Source organism: Amaranthus tricolor, chromosome 2 (genome assembly GCF_026212465.1).
Source record: "Amaranthus tricolor cultivar Red isolate AtriRed21 chromosome 2, ASM2621246v1, whole genome shotgun sequence".
In the NCBI taxonomy this organism is placed as follows: domain Eukaryota; kingdom Viridiplantae; phylum Streptophyta; class Magnoliopsida; order Caryophyllales; family Amaranthaceae; genus Amaranthus; species Amaranthus tricolor.
In genome coordinates this window covers 36,065,700-36,083,326 of record NC_080048.1, presented here as the reverse complement: position 1 = coordinate 36,083,326, position 17,627 = coordinate 36,065,700, and the positions used below count along the sequence as shown (strand labels likewise).

Below are 17,627 nucleotides of genomic sequence, written 5' to 3'. Positions count from 1 at the left end.
GATTCTCTTCCCATTCCAATCCTCTAAAATCCCATACCCTCATACCCCCTCAAGTTTCAAACTCCATTCCATCCCATATTCAAACCCTAATCTCAAAGGAGAGCTTTTAGATTTCATTACGCCCAATTTTTGTTGAATTTCAACTTGGGTATGTCTTAAATTCTCATTCTGATTGCTTAATTTTTATCTTTTTCTCTTTTGGCTATTTAGAAAGATTTGAAATTTGGGAAATTAAAGAAGGGGTAGATGGTAAGAATAAAGCCACAAGCTTTATTGCAGCAGCTGAAGAGGAGGAGCAAGCGGACGGTCGTGGCTGCTGGGCAGCGGCTGCTTGGGTTGAAAAGAAATCGCAACCCTGCTGCTGGTTGTTGTTGGCGGCTGGTTGCTGGCGGAGGTGAGGTGCTGGTGGTGTTCTGTGGGCGGCTGGGCTGCTGTGCGGGAAGGGAAAGGATGCGGGAGTGAGGGAGGAAGGAAGAAGAAGAGAAAGGAGGAGAAGGGGGGAGAATGACGGCTGGCTTAGTATTTAGGGTTTCATGGGCTTTTTATACTTGTTTTTATTATTATTATTATTATTATTATTATTATTATTATTAGGTTTATTTATTTATTTATTTTTTCTTGAAAAGCCCAACTAAGAGACTCACACATTTTAATAAAATACTCATTTTGGTTCGAACCTTTTTATTTAAGACATCGTAACTATATTTTTAATATATATATATATATATATATATATATATATATATATATATATATATATATATATATATATATATATATATATATATATATATATATATATATATATATATATAAGTTGACATTTAAATCCGTATATGAAGGAAATTTATTAAAACTAATTTGGAAATAATTAAATAATAATTGTAAAATCTTTAAAAACTATTAAAATATTAAATAATTACGTCATTAAAATCTCGGGGTGTTACATGTTGTCTGATTGTGGAATATTTTGTGCTAATCTTGTGTTTAAATGTTAGCTGAAATTGAGATTTAGAGCTGGTGAAGTTGGAGGGAAAACTAGTATGTTTTATTTGGGTTGTTTTGTCTCTAATTGTAGCTTGATTTGGGGATGTTTCTTCTTCAAATTTGTATTTACTTAAACACATTTCGGTTGTAATTGTATTTGTGTGTTTAATAAATGTATGTATGTATCTATATATATATATAAACTGGACAGAGAATCAATTCCATAATTGAACCAAACAGTGTGAATGGATTGAATATCTATTACAGAATTGAACCAAACAGTTTTAGTCTGGTATGGGGTTCTGAATCCATACCATCCTAGTATGGGGTTCCATACCATTTCAATCCTGCTCACTGAACCAAACGGATCCTAAGATCCTACATTCCTACCTACGATCTGGATCGGTCGCCTATTTTTGGATCATAAGATCGTAGAATCGTAGATTAAAATCAAGATTCTGATAACTATAGTTAGAGTTTATGTTTTGGGGAAAATGTTGAAACTGATGACATTTGAATTTTAAAATGGTGAGTCGCATAAATAGGTGTACAGCAGCTTTAAAACTTATAAATTAACGTTTGTTAACTTCTAATGTGCAAAAAGGCTACAGAAAAACAATTTAGTAAAACTTAAGGTTACCGCATTGATTTTCACAAAAAATTAGCACGTGGAATTCACTAAAAATTTTTTAGCTTCTCTTGTTTATTGGGCGTGGCTCGTTTGGGCACAAATGCCAGCAACTTCTAGAACCTTCAAAAGGTTAAATCTTTTCTTTATTTCGTCTCTTAAGAATAATAAACGTTAGAATAAACGTTATCCTTGAACCATTACACCCTAGTGAATTAGTGGAGTATTCTTTATCTCCAACAACCCAGGTTTTCAGGTTTTGTAAGCTCGTTCCATCTCAATTCTCTGCCTTTTTACTGATAAGTTCGTTTATCTTCCTTTCCATTTCTATTTTTCAAGTATTGGCTCTGGGTAGTATCGTTTGATAACTTGCGATCTTAATTCCACTTAATTTGTACTGAGTTATCCTAAATGTAAGACTCCATTGATTAATCAATTGGCAGTCTTCTGCCATTTTTCTGTGTATTTCCTGCTATTGAGTTCTGAATTTTTTGATTCCTTATTGCTCAACTGCTTTAGCTATCTTCTTTTTGGGTGTTTGATTGATGGACCCAATAACTTAATGTGGTGTGTTAAGGGCTTAATCTCTCAACTGATTACAGTTGAACTTATTAGAACTGAATTGAAGTAAACTTGTTTAGTGAAAATGTAAGAGGGGCTGATGATTGGGCAGAATTGAATTAATCTGAATAGATTAGAAGTAAATTTTTAGTAAACTAACTGAGGAAGAATAAGTTAATGTGTATACAAGGTGTTTGACAAAATAGCTAGTGGTAATTTTAGATTATTTAGGTGGTCAAATCTTCTAATACTGGAATTTGATAAATGATGTGGTTGAAACAATTTGTTATGAATTGGCTAATCTACAATAAGCTGCTTCCATCCGCGTGTTTAGAAAGGTCAAATCACTGATCAATTCAGCTGCAACAATGAGCTATAGCCGTTTGCCAAACACCCCAATCTTCTATAACCCCAACTTGATCTATTTCATGTAGATTTACCCCTCATTTTCCTGTCCACTATCTTTATTTATTGATTGATTTTAATGGGTACAAAGATTTTATCCTACCAAGTTATGGTATTATAGTGTTCTCATTTGGTCTACCTGTTATGATAATCTGAAGATTTTACTTCTTTAATCAGGACTATAATGGCATCAAGTTTTGTAACCATGTCATCTGTTGGATCTTTGATATCTGTGGGAAGTCACTCAAATGAAAAGAAAAGCATTAGCTCATTTCACAAACTATCTTCTTTGGATTGTATATCATCAACTTTCTCAAAAGGCAATCAAAATTATGTAGTACCAAGAAAAAGGTATTCGTTTAAGATCAACGCAGCAACGAAAGAATTGCATTTCAATAGAAATGGTGCTGCTATTAGGAAACTACAAGTAAGTAATCAAAGGGGCTTTTGATCTGATATATTATAGTGATGGCTGTTGTGTGGTGAACTTTGTCTTAACATGTTTTCTATAATTTGTAACTTCAGGCTGGAGTAAATAAGCTTGCAGATGTGGTGGGTGTTACTTTGGGTCCTAAAGGCAGGAATGTGGTTTTGGAGAGCAAATATGGCTCCCCCAAAATTATTAATGATGGTGTAACTGTTGCCAAGGAGGTATGAACTTGATGGCACAGAGCTCTTGTAGTGCTTCTGCTGGCTTATATATATATATATGTATGTATATATATATATATATATATATATATATATATATATATATATATATATATATATATATATATGTGTATATATATATATATGTATGTGTATATATATATATATATATATATATATATATATATATATATATGTGTGTGTGTGTGTGTGTGTGTGTGTGTTGACTTGCCCTCCATTTCCATTTGCAAGCTGCACACTTTTGAGATTAAGGGTGTGTTTAATATGTCTTTTTGGGTGATTTTTCGATTGACTTTTGGCTTTTAGTTTGTTGATTAGTTAAAAAGCTAAAAAAGGTGTTTTGGTAAATGACTTTAAGCCAAAATCAAGTTTTTTATTGGCTTTTACCTTTTGAAATATATTTCCATAAAAGTTGGATTAAATAGCTTGTTTAATAGCTAGCAAATCGGTCAAGCCGCTCTAGCCGACAACCATTTGCCAAACAGACTCAAGATTTGGTTGTTGTGATTGACTAATTTTAAGAAACACTATTATTAACAGTACTTTCTGAGTATAAATTAATTCAAACTCTTGAATTGATGTACCTTAAGCTTGTGGTTAAAACTCAAAGTAATATCCTAAAAAGTGGGTGTCTTGAATTTGAGAAACAGTCATTACTTTTGAACTTTAAGATGAGGTACATTTCACATTTGGTTGTCTTGTCATCGATATGCTGATTTTGTGCAGGTTGAGCTTGAAGATCCTGTTGAAAACATCGGTGCTAGTCTTGTAAGACAAGCTGCTTCTAAAACTAATGAGTTAGCTGGTGATGGGACTACTACCTCTGTTGTTTTAGCTCAAGGTTTAATTGCTGAAGGTGTAAAGGTTTGAGGAGACTTATACATAATCATTTACTCCTTTGAAAGTAGTATGTCTTTGTACAACCCGCCTGACCAACAAGTGATCAACTCTTCCAGATTGTATTAGCTGGAGCAAATCCTATTCAAATAGCCAAAGGGATTGAGAATACTACAAAAGGCTTAGTATCAGAGTTGAAGTCGATGTCGAAAGAGGTAAATTACTTTCTGCCTGTGCATTTGACGTTTAGTGCTGAATTCGTCTCTAAATGGAAAATGAAATGTATATCTGCGTACAGGTTGAAGACAAAGAACTTGCAGATGTGGCTGCTGTTAGTGCAGGAAACAATTATGAAATCGGGAACATGATTGCTGATGCCATGGGCAAAGTGGGGCGCAAGGGTATTGTGACTCTTGAAGAAGGAACAAGTGCTAGCGACAGCTTGTATGTGGTTGAAGGAATGCAATTTGACCGTGGCTATATATCACCATACTTCGTCACTGATAGTGAGAAAATGGTTGTTGAATACGAAAATTGTAAGGTATGAACTACAGTTGAAGTTAATAACTCCGAATGTCCCTTTACGATAGTTCGTTTTTGTGCAATTGTGTATAAGCATCATATTATCTTTCTGTTATTTTATATTAGAATAATTTGCGAATTACAGCCTTAAAGTTCAGCACTTATGCAAATTACAAGCTCAATGTTTATTTTTTGCGAATTACAGCCATTAAAGTATCAAAGTTTATAAGTTCATGCTAAAATACAAAATTCCAACCATTTTGGTGGTTGAAATTTTAGGTTAAGTGGTCGGAGTTCTGTGTTTTTAGCTAGACCTGTAAATTTTGATACTGTGGTGGCTGTAATTCACAAAAAATAAACATTGAGGTTGTAGTTCGCAAAAGTGTCAAATTTTAAAGCTATAATTTGCTAATTATTCTTTTATAAATTAATTCTAATGTAGAAATAGACCTTGGCACCAAAAATTCTCTTCACCTGTAGTAGAAGGATTAATGTCGTGTTCACTTTGCAGTTGCTCTTGGTTGATAAAAAGATTACAAATGCAAGGGACCTGGTCAATGTCCTGGAAGATGCAATTAAGAACAACTACCCCGTTTTGGTGATGGCGGAAGATATAGAGCAGGAACCTCTTGCCACACTAGTTGTTAACAAACTCCGAGGATCACTGAGGATTGCTGCAATGAAGCAACCAGGTTTTGGAGATCGGAAACACCAATACATCGATGATATTGCAATCCTTACCGGAGGTGAATTGCCTGATCATCCAAAATTCCTTGCATACCGAGAACTTTTTCTCAACTTTCTTTTAGCTAACTAAGTATTTAACAGGAACTGTGATCAGAGATGAGGTAGGTTTGTCTCTGGACAAAGTTGGTAAAGAGGTGTTGGGACACGCTGCCAAAATTGTGCTCAACAAGGAGACAGCAACTATTGTTGGTGATGGAACTACCCAAGAAGCTGTCGCTAGGAGAATTGCCCAGATTAAGAAGCAAGTGGAGGTAAATTTCTGTTGTCAGAATTAGTCAATCATGTTATGGCCTGGTCCGAGTTTGCAGGATCCGGGCGTTATTTAGCCCATCCCAGTACAATACTACTGGCCTGTACCAGCATATTTCTGGTCATGACTTGCCTCTATCAGCCTTACTATCTTGGTTGTAAAACAGAACTTTCAACTTCATACTAACTACATATTTGCTTCCAGGAAGCAGACTCCGACTATGAGAAAGGCAAACTGAATGAAAGAATTGCAAAACTTTCCAGTGGAGTTGCAGTCATTCAGGTAATTTTGTATGGACTGGGATATGCTATCGGGATTCCCGAATAATACATTTAGAAGAACATTATTTTCATAAAACATGATACACAGGTTGGAGCACGAACTGAGACTGAGCTGAAAGAACGGAAGCTTAGAGTCGAGGATGCTCTTTGTGCAACAAAGGTATCCCCTTTATAAGTCATCGTCAAATTCTTTATTTGAATAAGTTTTGGGGAAAATTGATTCAGTAATCTTGACAGGCAGCTGTAGAGGAAGGTATAGTCGTTGGTGGAGGATGTACCTTGCTACGTCTCTCAACTAAAGTCGATGCCATTAAGGAAACTCTAGAAAACAATGAACAAAAGGTTCTCTCCGCGTCAAAATATACCCTGTTATGATTCTCTTGTAGTTAGTTTCTTTCTCGTTCTGTCATTTTGAACTGATATCGAGAATTTGTTTACATTGTCAGCTTGGAGCCGACATTGTTAAACGCGCGCTTAGTTATCCTCTGGACCTGATTGCCAAGAATGCAGGAGTACACGGAGCTGTCGTTATAGAAAAGGTGAAAATAAGGCGATTCTGATTACATCTGCCATGATAATAATAAGGAAAATACATCTATTGTTGACTGAACTGGTTTTCGTCCTTTCAGGTGCTCTCTAATGATGACCCAAGATTCGGATACAATGCTTCAACAGGAAAATACGAGGATCTGATGTCTGCTGGAATCATTGATCCTGCCAAGGTTCAGTTTTTCCTGTTTTGATCATCTTTTCTGTCATAAGCTTAGTATAATCCACTTATTGTCACAAAAACAAGGATTTACCGTGACTTAATTAAAGTACCCTTTATATTGTTCCTGTTTTTGCGTCCTCTCCTCGTCACTGCATTCAAATATGTTCGAAAATCCGCGAGTAATCTATTTGTTTTTCATAAATCGGTTAAATTTTACACGCCCTGGCAATTATTGTTTTTCTGAGACTGAATCAGTTAAATTCTATTTCTTCATTGATACGATCCGCAGGTCGTAAGGTGTTGCTTGGAGCATGCTGCATCCGTAGCAAAGACATTCCTCACATCTGATGCCGTGGTTACCGAGATCCCAGAGCCAGAACCTGCTCCAATTGCAAACCCAATGGACAACTCTGGTTGGTTCTCGTTTTTCTTTACCCTGATAAGCCCTGATCTCTTTTGTATTGTTTTTATTTAACCCTTTGTCTCCAACAGGTTACGGGTTATAAGTTCCGGATACCGAATACCATGGAAACAATCTTCAACAGTAATCAATGTAACTATGAGTGCAGAATTTTCAACAATATTGCGAAATAATTAGGATGGAAGATTAAACAGAATATGAGCAGTGTAACGATGACGAAGTGAGAATCAAGATGTATCTCTGGTTTTTTTTTTTCACATTTTGTTGAGCAATTTTGTGGTAATTAGCTGTAAGAGTAAGCTCTGATTTAGGCTGATAGTATCCCAATTTTTGAGTATGAATGATTATTTCCACTATTGTTTCTTTCTAACAAGTAGTATTTTGGACAAAATATTTTTAAGGCGGATTTTAGAAGCATGAAGAACTCCTGAAAGTTTATTTGACATTCTTGGAATTAGTTAGTGGGTTAACGATATCATTAGAGAGGAAACGGAAGAGGTGGTTAGCGGAAGGGTAGAGGAGCGAAACAAAGGGAAGGAAATTGAGAGGAAGAACTTGTTCATATTTTTTGTGCTCGAAATCCTTCTAAATTTTGGAAGGAAAACACATCACTAATTTTCACTCCAGTATATTAAAAGTTAATAAAAAAGAATTATGTTAAGATTATTAATAAAATAAATATCTTTACGATAAATAAAGTGCAAAATAAAAATTTTTGCGCAGGACCTCAAATTTTCAAGATGGCTCTGGCGAGCACCTTATAAGTCTAGCATTGAGTAAAGTAACACACTTGAAATATTCTGGCCTCCATAATTCCTAGGCGAACATGCCTTATCCCAAGCAACAAGTGACTTGCTGGTTGCTGCTCACAGCTTTTTTCATGCCCATAACAAGGACCTACGACCCCCTTCAACCCGCCTGATTAACCTTTTGGGAAGAGCAAGACGTGAGCCCAAAATGAGTTCATGCCGTCCAAAAAGACTCCTAATCAATCGGAGTATACAAGTATAGCACAAATGGTCGGCACTCGGCAGTCCAGTGTTGCACCCTGCATGACATAACCTCAAGTATGTACTGACTGTAATACTGCTTTCTAGAACTTCATGGAATCCCCAAGTATTCCCATCTTATTCTGTTGTCATATTTGGGGCTAGCTACAAGACCCCATGTCTTAAAAAGTCCTCAAAGGGAGCATCTTTAATAGGGATACTTACCTTACATCACCCATAGCAAACAAAAGTATTCTAAAAGAAGTAGATGTGTAATCTTCTTCCTCTAACATTTAGGATGGTATCTATATTTATTTTGAGTCAGCAAGTTTAGCTTTCTTTACCATAGGAACCTCAATGTCATGAAATCAATTGAACCAAAATTTTAAACTAATGATTTAAGTCTCAATTAATATCGTATATTGACCACGTCCCTTCATTCAAGGGCCTTTTAGACTAAAAATATAGATGCAACATATGTCTTATACAAAGGCGTTATACATTCCACTTGAAAAATTGAGGGGTGAATGAATTACACAATACACAAATAAGAGGCGTAGGCACTAGTGAGTTGGAGCTCATCATCATCTTTTTATCAGGGTATGGAAAACGGCACACCATACCCATAAAAGAAAATGCAATCAAAAAGCCTCTTGACTCGAGAAAGACCTGCAAATGATAGCAAAGTAACTAGATAACACAAAAAAGACAAGACAATGCAAGATAGTAATAAAAGGCTAAAAATATGACCAAAGAAATATAAAAGCAATCATAAAGGCCTGAATAATAAATAATATACATAGGTGACATAAATTTAGGCATGAGTGACTATTCAAGGTTTAGGACACATATGACGTCTTCAACTAGTATTATACCTAATTAAGTCTTGAGAGAAATGCAACTCGCTCATATTATTCTTAATTTGCTCATCCCATATTTTCTTAAACTTATTGCAATTTCTCTTTTCATCAATCGTCATACTCGTCAACAGTAGTGATGGACTATTTAGAGATATAATGCGGGTTTTCAACTTTCTGTTGATATTATACCAATAATAGTTCCTTTTATATAAATAGGGCTAGAGGGTTGAATTGATGAAGGACAATGGACATGCGAAATGAAGGAAAAGAAAAACCCTACTATATTACTCTAATATTTTGTCATCTCTAAAAGCGAGATTTGTTCCTTCTTCATAATAGCATATATGCGATCAATTTCGTGTATGTGGACTAATAAGACGACTTCGATAGAAGTTTTGATCTAGTTATATTTTAATATTTCATACTCCGTGTATCGTATTATTCACTTTAATTATTCCATATACTTTTTATATTTTATTAATGTATTTTTCAATTTTAAAAAGTATACTTAACAAACAATATGAAAAGACAAACTAAATAAGATCGAGTGAACAATGAATAACATAAAATAAATAAATAAAATAAATAAAAAAAAAAAGAAGCAAATGAAGAACTATGGTGAAAGGACTATAGGAGGGATTAGGGGAGTGTTTTTGTTATAGATCTAATCCTGAATTCCTAATACAGGGTGTTGGATAATTTGTTATTTGAAATTCTAATAATTAATTACAAGCCATTTACACCTAATATAATTCTACAATGATATCACCTGAACAGCCACTAGCTTAAATTAATATGATTTCTTTATAATTTATTATTTTAATTCACTTAAGATACATTAATTGTTGTTGATTAGAATTACATAATTAAAATGGATGTCAATTAAATTTGATTACCATATATGAAAGAGCAAATGCTAAAACAAATTAGTTTTTATTACGTGATTTTTCTTTTCAAACTTTCAAATGAGATTTCTTTTCTTCACTATTTTTAAAACTGTATTTTAACAAAATAATTTAAAAACTTTTTTTTTATTATTATTATATGGTAGGCTATGGAAAGACAAGACCTAATTCTTAATCATATAAATTTTTAAAAGATAACTTGAATTGAAATTTTTAAAAGCTAACCAGAATAGATTTAAAAGTTTTAATTATCCAAAATTACTCTCCTAATTCAATCGAAATTTAAAAACAAAATAGCGAAAACGTAAAAATCCAGCCATTTGCGGCTTCAAAGAATCTTTGTAACCACCATCTGGCCTCTTCATCGCACATACAAGAGAATACACCGTTGGTTTCTAGAGCACCGTGAGCTTTGGGGGCTGACCTAGACACCAAACATTAAATCCATGACCTTAGATACAACGGATTTTGCTGGGGAAGCAATTGCATTAGACTGCTTTGCAGTCCCGGTAACATTCTGAAGATAGTAAGGACGAGCAGAAGTCGTTGAAGAGATTTGCTCAGAATTCAACCCAGATGATGTAGGGGGCATCGGCATAAATCCTTGGTTGTTCACCCTTTCATCAAGAGCCTGACGCTGTCCTATATCTGTAGGCTTCACCCCCACGATAAGGACACCGTTTATTTGTGACCCATTCTTGCTAAGTGCTTTACGAGCATCAGCACGATTCTGGAAATTAGAAATGAAGTAGCATTCAATAAGAGATGTAAAAAGGATGCCAAAAAAATGGAATGACGTAACAAATTATAGAAAATAATACACCAGAAAGATGAATTGTACAATATATACTTCAAAAGATGTGTAAACGAAGCAGCAGAAGAGAATTTCCACAAAAATGTTAATTATCATGTCAATTAACATAAATCATTATGCTTGATTAGCGATTACAATTTTTCCCTTAAAATTTCATGACGCCAAAAACAAAAACTTGCCCAATAAGAAACATAACTCAATCAGAACTAGGAAACACGAAATCAGTTTCAACTGCCCCTGCTCAAATGACATGCTTTAACTAAGATTTCATTTTTGTTGCAGTTTTCATTTTGGAACGACCCTTTGATTTTGTTACCTTTCTATTTTTGATTGTGGTTCCAATCCCATATTGTCTTCTAATCTCATCCACAAACTCGTTTTCTCTCTCTATCTCAACCACATATCTTTCATCCACTTATTTTTGTCCAATCTCCAATTCTCCCACAACAAATTAAGAAAGTAATGTTGCTCTATTGCATCAAAATCAAAGGGATTGGGGGAATGATCGGTTTATAAAATAAAATCTTCAAAGTTACGCATTCTTCTAATTGAATCATAGGTGCAAAGATTTTTGTCACCCAAAAGAAAGCGATGATGCTAACATGAAATATATTTCATGATCTATGGTTTAATTTTTGTGGTTCTCCAAATGATCAAGTCCCAGCACCCAGCTAGCACAGGTGATTAAGCCAGATAAATATTGGAGAGCAAAAGAGTCGAGACTACTATGACAGAAATGGACTATTGCAAAATGCAAAGAGAAGTATCAGCAAAGTATTACTAACTACTAATAGGCCTAATTGAAGATCTTATGATAAAATTTATCTGTCAAAGATACATCAGCGGAATAAGCCACAGAAACGTACAATCAAGCGCCACATATAGTTCAATAAGCCATGAAGCAAAAAATAAGGTATTGGCCAAAAGGCGAAGAATGATACACAGAAAAGAATTACAAATAAGAGCAAAATATGCAGAACTTTCAAACCACAAGACTAGCATTTTAATTTTTCTATGTTTTGACGTCCAAGTGTCAAAGTGTCCGATTAGGCTATTTATTGAAAAAAAATTCTATGTTTTGAACCAAGATTGAAACATCCGTGTGTCATATCATGTATGGGTGTCAATGGTCCGACATGGGTACTTTATATAAAGTGAAAAGTCTATGTAACTAAGAAAAGAATGTTGTAATTGATGTACAAATTTCAAAATATAAGTGCTGCAAGCCTAAAACTAAGAAGAAATGGAGGAAGTTTTTAAAGCTTTCATGCAGTTCCTCCAATCTTGCAAATATACATTAAAAAATAGAAGAGGGGATGAACCATGTTTCTACAGACCACAAAGATCAGAATACAGAAACTAGAACATTATCTGCACAAAGAAGACACAAGATGATCAAAGCCAAACAAGCATAAAGCACATCATCAAAATGCCATTATCAAATGATCAAATTACCTTCACAAACTATGCCAATATTCAAGAAAATTCAACCCTCAAATATTCGAGTTAACAGCTTTATGAGTACACACACATCTCTAAAAGCACTCGACACCCAAGCACATACTAAAACAAAGGGAGCAAAGGGCTAATATAAAATATGCAAGCACTTACAACTCACTGTACTCTAGCAAGAAATTTGAAAAATTTGGTTATAGATATGCCACATGACCCATTTTTATACAACTTGCACAACCAATGAGGGTCAACTATGGGCACAAAACTATTATAGAATTTTAAGAAGCAATGCATAATCTACTGACATTTAATATTTTAATAACCCAGTGGAAGGGAGAAAGGAGCTTAGCAATTAAAAGAAAAGGCAATGCTTTATAAAATTAGATACCTGGTAGAGAATGTGCATCCAATTAGCATTTCTTGGTCCTGGAACATGTTTTAGTACAACACCACATTTCTCAAACTCCCGTAAGACCAAATTGGTGTCCCCTGGAGAAAATCTGTCAAAACAAGAGTTTCAAACGTCAACAACATTGCATAGACGTGAACTTTCCCTTTTTTAGAGGCAAGTGCCGTGTAAGGGGAAGCCTACATTAATAGGCATCATTTTCATAGTAATAGAGAAAATGAATGTCATAATGTACCCGTAAACAGTGACCCATTCTTCCTCGTTGAGATTCCCAGCTGGAAGACTACTCCTTTGCATCTCAGGCCTTGCTACTTCCCTTGGCTGAGGAACAGTAATCAAAGCTCCTGGCTGTACGACACCCTCAACAGGGGAACCCTTTCCTTTCTCTTCTTGATCACTAGTGCTTTTACCAGGGGACCACCAATTCAAACTCAGGGACCCTTGTTGATTTTGCTGACTTCCAGTCAAACCTATAGAAGTGCTAGCCTCAGATTTAGTGTTCAGTGGTGTTGGGATTTCTCGGCCAGAATTCTGAACAGGAGTTCTAGGATCTGATTTAGCTTCAGGAGACATGGGATAGTCCATAATACCAGATTCTGTTGAGTAGTCTGAACGGTCTTCTAAGGTAAACACTGGGGGTGGAGGAAGATCAGAACTCGCAAAATTTTCTCGCCAGAGTGCAGAAACCGCCGCTGCCTGACCTGGAGTTGAAAATTTACCCCTCCTAGAAGAGATGGGAGTAGCTAAATCATTGAAAAACAACGACTGTCTACCAGATTTAGGAGTTCTTTGCACGCTTGTACTCATCTTCGAATATAGTTTGACAACCAACTCACTGCAATAACCCAAAAAAAGTGAACAAAAATGAATTGATTCCAATGAGAAAAATAGATAACTGCATGTACTGAATATGTTCACCAATCAGACAAAAGTTGGCTTGAGCATAGAAAATGATAACTGATTCAAAAAAAAAGCTTTACATCAAATGAAAAAGGAGAACAAAGTAAAGCAAAAACACCAACAACAATGCTAAAGCCCTTAGTCCAAAAAATATGTGGTCCGCTATTACGTTGATCCTATAATAGTTCCAGAAAAGAACATTTGTTTTTGATTAGTTGGAAGGTGAGGAAACCTCAATATCCAGACACAAGATCAATAAACAACCAATGCCAAAATACCTATGTTAATCAAGCTCATATGTTTCATGTCCGACAGAAGCGAGGATCAGAGGATCCAACACACAATAATTCAAACAAAACTACGTTTTTCATTTCAGAGTGTCTTAGTGCAGTGCTGGATTATTCAACGGTCTAACACATGGAGTGAGTAGTGAGTACTGCATATAAATGTTGGGATTACATAGGAATCTGCTAACAGTTTTCGCGATTTACTGTTCATATGTTTAGATATCTGTTATTAATCTACATTTTCCAATTAGTTTACTATTGAACAAGTTCATAGGGCGGTGGTTGTGAGGCTACCTTGTTATCCGTCTAAATGTCTAAATATATGTAATTGTACAGTATAGTTTAGGTATTTAGCTATCTCATTAGATGTGTAAATTAGAACTTTTCAGAGAAGTAATTGCTGGAATATTTGTTGTGACAAAATATTGAAAAAATCTTAAAAAGCTGCTTTAGATTTTGTAACACTAGAAATTACAAAACGCAACCGAACATTGACATATTTATCAAAGTTGTGTTTTAGCCTCATAGAACCACTAATGACTACTCAAACGGCTACGCCGAACAAGACCTTTATACTAGTACTCTTTACTATATAGGAGGAAGAAATGACAAATTAGCAAGTTAAAATTAACTAATACTCCTAATTTTCATAGCTCAACACATACTCAAACAATTAGTAGAGAAACAATCGCCAAACTATAAGTTAGAATCCAAAACTCTATAGGAGAAAAAGGTTGGAAAAATCAAAAGGCTTCCACCACTTTTTACTAATTCCTAACTTTAATAGCTTCAAATTTCTACAATAATAAAAAAAGATTTCATTAATAAAGTAACGAAACATCGGAAATATGAAACATATTAAAACAAACAAATAAATACATTGCAAAATTCAAATCAATTACAAGAAACTTTTGAATTTGAACAAACTTCAGCCTTCAGGCATCAATCAATGAGGGAAAAAAAATAAAATGAGAGGCAATCAGAACACGCTAGCACAAACGAAAATAAGCTAATTTGAGAAGCAAAATAGCCATAAAGAGATGAAATCACACATAAAAAAAAATTAAAAAAAAAAAAAGAAAAGAAGGAAGAAAAATTACCTATAATTTGCAGGATGAGCAAAGGCTAGGGTTTAGAGAATTAGGGTTTATCGAGGAGATGGGAGAAATGAGAGCGTTGGTTGCTCAGATGGAGGGGAATTTCGCAACTTTGGCAGCGGAAGAATGAGTAGAAGGAACAAGGAAATGTCGCCGGCACAAGGGAGTGTACACGACCGGAATCGCTTAAACACAAATAATTGAGGGAAAAGGGGATTCGGTAATATTTACACCAATTTTGAAAATGGATATACACCCATTATGGTAAAAAGGGGCGTAGTAACAATTTTTAAAATTTTTTTCGCAAAATAACACTCAACTCTTGGAAAAGCAACTATAGTAGCATTATTAAGCCAAAAACGTTTATTTTCCGTTAACTATAGAAATAACATAAATACTCATATTCCATTTCATTAAAAATTAGCACCTCCTTTCTCTTCCATTCAATGTGTTCTTGCTTCTTCATTAATGTTTTTTTTCTCTCCTTTTATCATAATTGATGCTTATAGTTTGATCTCAGATTTTAACACATTTTTTTTTGTTATAAGGAATTTGAATTTGATTTTTGGTGTTCATCCTCTCCTTCCCTCAATACTATTATTAATTATATATTTAAAAGTAGTTGTTCCAATGTTATTTTTTTGTTAATATAAAAAATAATGTCGTGATATATTATAGTTATAAAGTTAATTATATTAAAATGTAAGAATTGGTATAAATTGATACTTGTTGTCACGATACAATTTACCTTTACATTGAAAAAACAAACTTAATATATTTAAATAAATTTTATAAAAAACGATAACAATTTACAAACATGTACTCCCTCTTTTTCTAAATGTTATTCTTATAAGAAATGTTTACAAAAATTAAGGAAGATAATTTTTTCATTGGAATAATCATAAGTTAGATAGTGGAAATAGTCGTGCAAGGCTTCTTTATTAAAGCCCCCAACATAACACATGAATTAGCAATAAAACTAATTTTGACATTAAGATTATCACATACTTTATGCACCAAAATAAGGTTATATTGAAAATTAGGCACAAACAAGACGTTTTGTTGGTTTTAAACCACTAAACAGATTGTTTTCACTTACTTAACAATAACATGTGTTCCATTTGAGATACCAATGAAACTATTATTACTTATCAAGACTATATATAACATTTAAACTAAGAAATATCACTGACATATGTGGTATGAGGCACCACATCGATGATCCATAATGATAAATTTAAAGAGCTCAAATAGTACTAATTTATATAGTGTGTTGATTTTAGAGGGTGGCAATTATATATGTTTTGCTATACGGAACAGAATGTTGGCCCATAAAGAAGATTTTCGAACATAAGATGAAAGTTACAGAAATACATATGCTGAGATGGATATGCGGGTACACATTGATGGATCAAATTAGGAACCAAGAGTTTAGAGACAAACTAGAGGTTGCCCCTATTTCTGCAAAAATGCGCAAAAATAGATTGAGGTGGTTTGGATATGTGCAGAGAAAGACTTTCGACGCTCCTATGAGGAGGATAGAGAGCATCATAATAGAGAGTAAGAGGAGTCGAGAAAGACCTAGATGAACTTGGGATGAACAAATAAAGGTTGACTTGCATGAATTAAACCTCTCTGAGAACCTGACTAGGGATAGGGTTAGGTGGAGGCGTCTTATCCATATTTTAGACTACTTATTCTCCTTTTCTTACTTGTCGGTGTTCTTGATCTCAGGCTTTTATTCGTTGCTATTACTATTATTATTATTATTATTATTATTATTATTATTATTATTGTTTTCTTTTTCATTTTTAATTGTTTTTTACTTTATTTTATTTTATCCATATGCATTCTATTTATATTTATCTTATGTCTAAGGATCACACTTGTGTGTGATAAGGTGCAGACTTGCGGAGTTAGTTTCAGCAGCACTTGATCCCATCAGTTGCCGCGCTCTCCTTTATGGGTATGAGTTGCCGCCGTCCTTCCCTTCCCAGACCCTGGCCATATAGTTTTCTATAGGCGGGATACACTAGGTATGATGATGATACTTTCTCTATCCCTTTCAATTTGTATCTATATTCATTGTAGTTTGTCCCTTTCGTTTTGCATCCTTTCTTTTTTGTTAATGATCTCACTTTCTTTCTTTAAATTTCATCTACAAACTTATTAACTCTCTCCATCTTAACCATTCATTTCTATCATCCACTTATTTTTTATCTCATTTTCTAACTCAATTTCACTTTCTACTAAATTTCACCTAAAATAATTTGGGTGCATTCTCATAAGGACATAGGGCTTAAAAAGTTAAGCACAAGAACTTTGCCTATATATTTATTCCAACTCATATTGTCCAAACTCATCTTTTTTAATTAGTGTAGTTTATGTAGGAAAATTATTAAAAATGCTAGAAAAAGCCTTAATGCTTTCATAAACTATACAAAGCTATGATTAGTATACATACTACTTTTATGATATGTGATTCCGTACGGATCTGAAAATAATTAATTCGCACTAAGTAGATTATTGCAAAGAGAGTGAGGAGTTTAAAAGGGAGTTAGAGTAAGAGATTTGTCTTGACCATCTCGCCTTTTTGTAGTAAGACCACTTATCGCATCTGCATAAATAACACGTTAGAGGACAAGGAGTTTGACTCTAGGACCAACTTGGACGCTCAACCCAATAGAAATATTGAATGAGTACCTAGAAAGCCTAATCCTAAGAGCATTACGGCCATAGTTTGGAGGAACTTACTAGGATTTATTTTATGCAAAAGTTAATGCAAGAGTAAATGCATGTTCACGAATGAATGATAGTGAATAGCAAAAAATGAGTTAAAGTTTCGTGAACGAGGTTAGATGATGGGAATGTTGCAGTATTTATATCGA

At 34.2% G+C, this 17,627-nt stretch overlaps 2 protein-coding genes across 4 annotated transcripts; one reads left to right on the top strand and one right to left on the bottom strand.

The window, feature by feature from the left end:
- Nucleotides 1-1,727: 1,727 nt before the first annotated feature.
- On the top strand, nucleotides 1,728-7,414 carry LOC130806237 (ruBisCO large subunit-binding protein subunit beta, chloroplastic-like). Of its 3 annotated transcripts, none has more exons than XM_057671243.1 (15): nucleotides 1,728-1,918; nucleotides 2,759-3,008; nucleotides 3,107-3,232; nucleotides 3,980-4,117; nucleotides 4,210-4,305; nucleotides 4,389-4,631; nucleotides 5,124-5,358; nucleotides 5,441-5,610; nucleotides 5,814-5,891; nucleotides 5,979-6,050; nucleotides 6,128-6,232; nucleotides 6,337-6,429; nucleotides 6,520-6,612; nucleotides 6,892-7,015; nucleotides 7,095-7,414. In XM_057671243.1, exons 2-15 carry the CDS (start codon nucleotides 2,766-2,768, stop codon nucleotides 7,106-7,108), a joined length of 1,830 nt encoding a protein of 609 aa, XP_057527226.1. In that variant the 5' UTR covers nucleotides 1,728-1,918; nucleotides 2,759-2,765; the 3' UTR covers nucleotides 7,109-7,414. The 3 variants fall into 3 exon arrangements, with proteins under 3 accessions (XP_057527226.1, XP_057527225.1, XP_057527227.1); XM_057671242.1 differs by having other exon boundaries at nucleotides 1,734-1,871; XM_057671244.1 differs by having other exon boundaries at nucleotides 1,734-2,028.
- A 2,547-nt stretch (nucleotides 7,415-9,961) lies between these two features.
- Nucleotides 9,962-14,987, bottom strand: LOC130806757 (nuclear pore complex protein NUP35). Its single transcript, XM_057671959.1, has 4 exons — nucleotides 14,743-14,987; nucleotides 12,691-13,290; nucleotides 12,435-12,546; nucleotides 9,962-10,507 (listed from the first exon to the last, which is right to left on the bottom strand). The coding sequence occupies exons 2-4, from the start codon at nucleotides 13,260-13,262 to the stop codon at nucleotides 10,202-10,204; spliced, it is 990 nt and encodes a 329-aa protein (XP_057527942.1). The 5' UTR covers nucleotides 13,263-13,290; nucleotides 14,743-14,987; the 3' UTR covers nucleotides 9,962-10,201.
- Nucleotides 14,988-17,627: the final 2,640 nt, after the last annotated feature.

Bases quoted from the DNA above. Each gene is read 5' to 3' on its own strand.
- LOC130806237 (XM_057671244.1), top strand. The intron at 6,233-6,336 runs GTTCTCTCCGCG...TTACATTGTCAG, and splicing joins TAGAAAACAATGAACAAAAG to CTTGGAGCCGACATTGTTAA. The intron at 6,430-6,519 runs GTGAAAATAAGG...TCGTCCTTTCAG, and splicing joins GAGCTGTCGTTATAGAAAAG to GTGCTCTCTAATGATGACCC.
- LOC130806757 (XM_057671959.1), bottom strand. From the start codon at position 13,262: ATGAGTACAAGCGTGCAAAGAACTCCTAAATCTGGTAGACAGTCGTTG. The intron at 12,547-12,690 runs GTACATTATGAC...TTGTTTTGACAG, and splicing joins GAATGGGTCACTGTTTACGG to ATTTTCTCCAGGGGACACCA. The intron at 10,508-12,434 runs GTATCTAATTTT...TCTAATTTCCAG, and splicing joins GGATGCACATTCTCTACCAG to AATCGTGCTGATGCTCGTAA.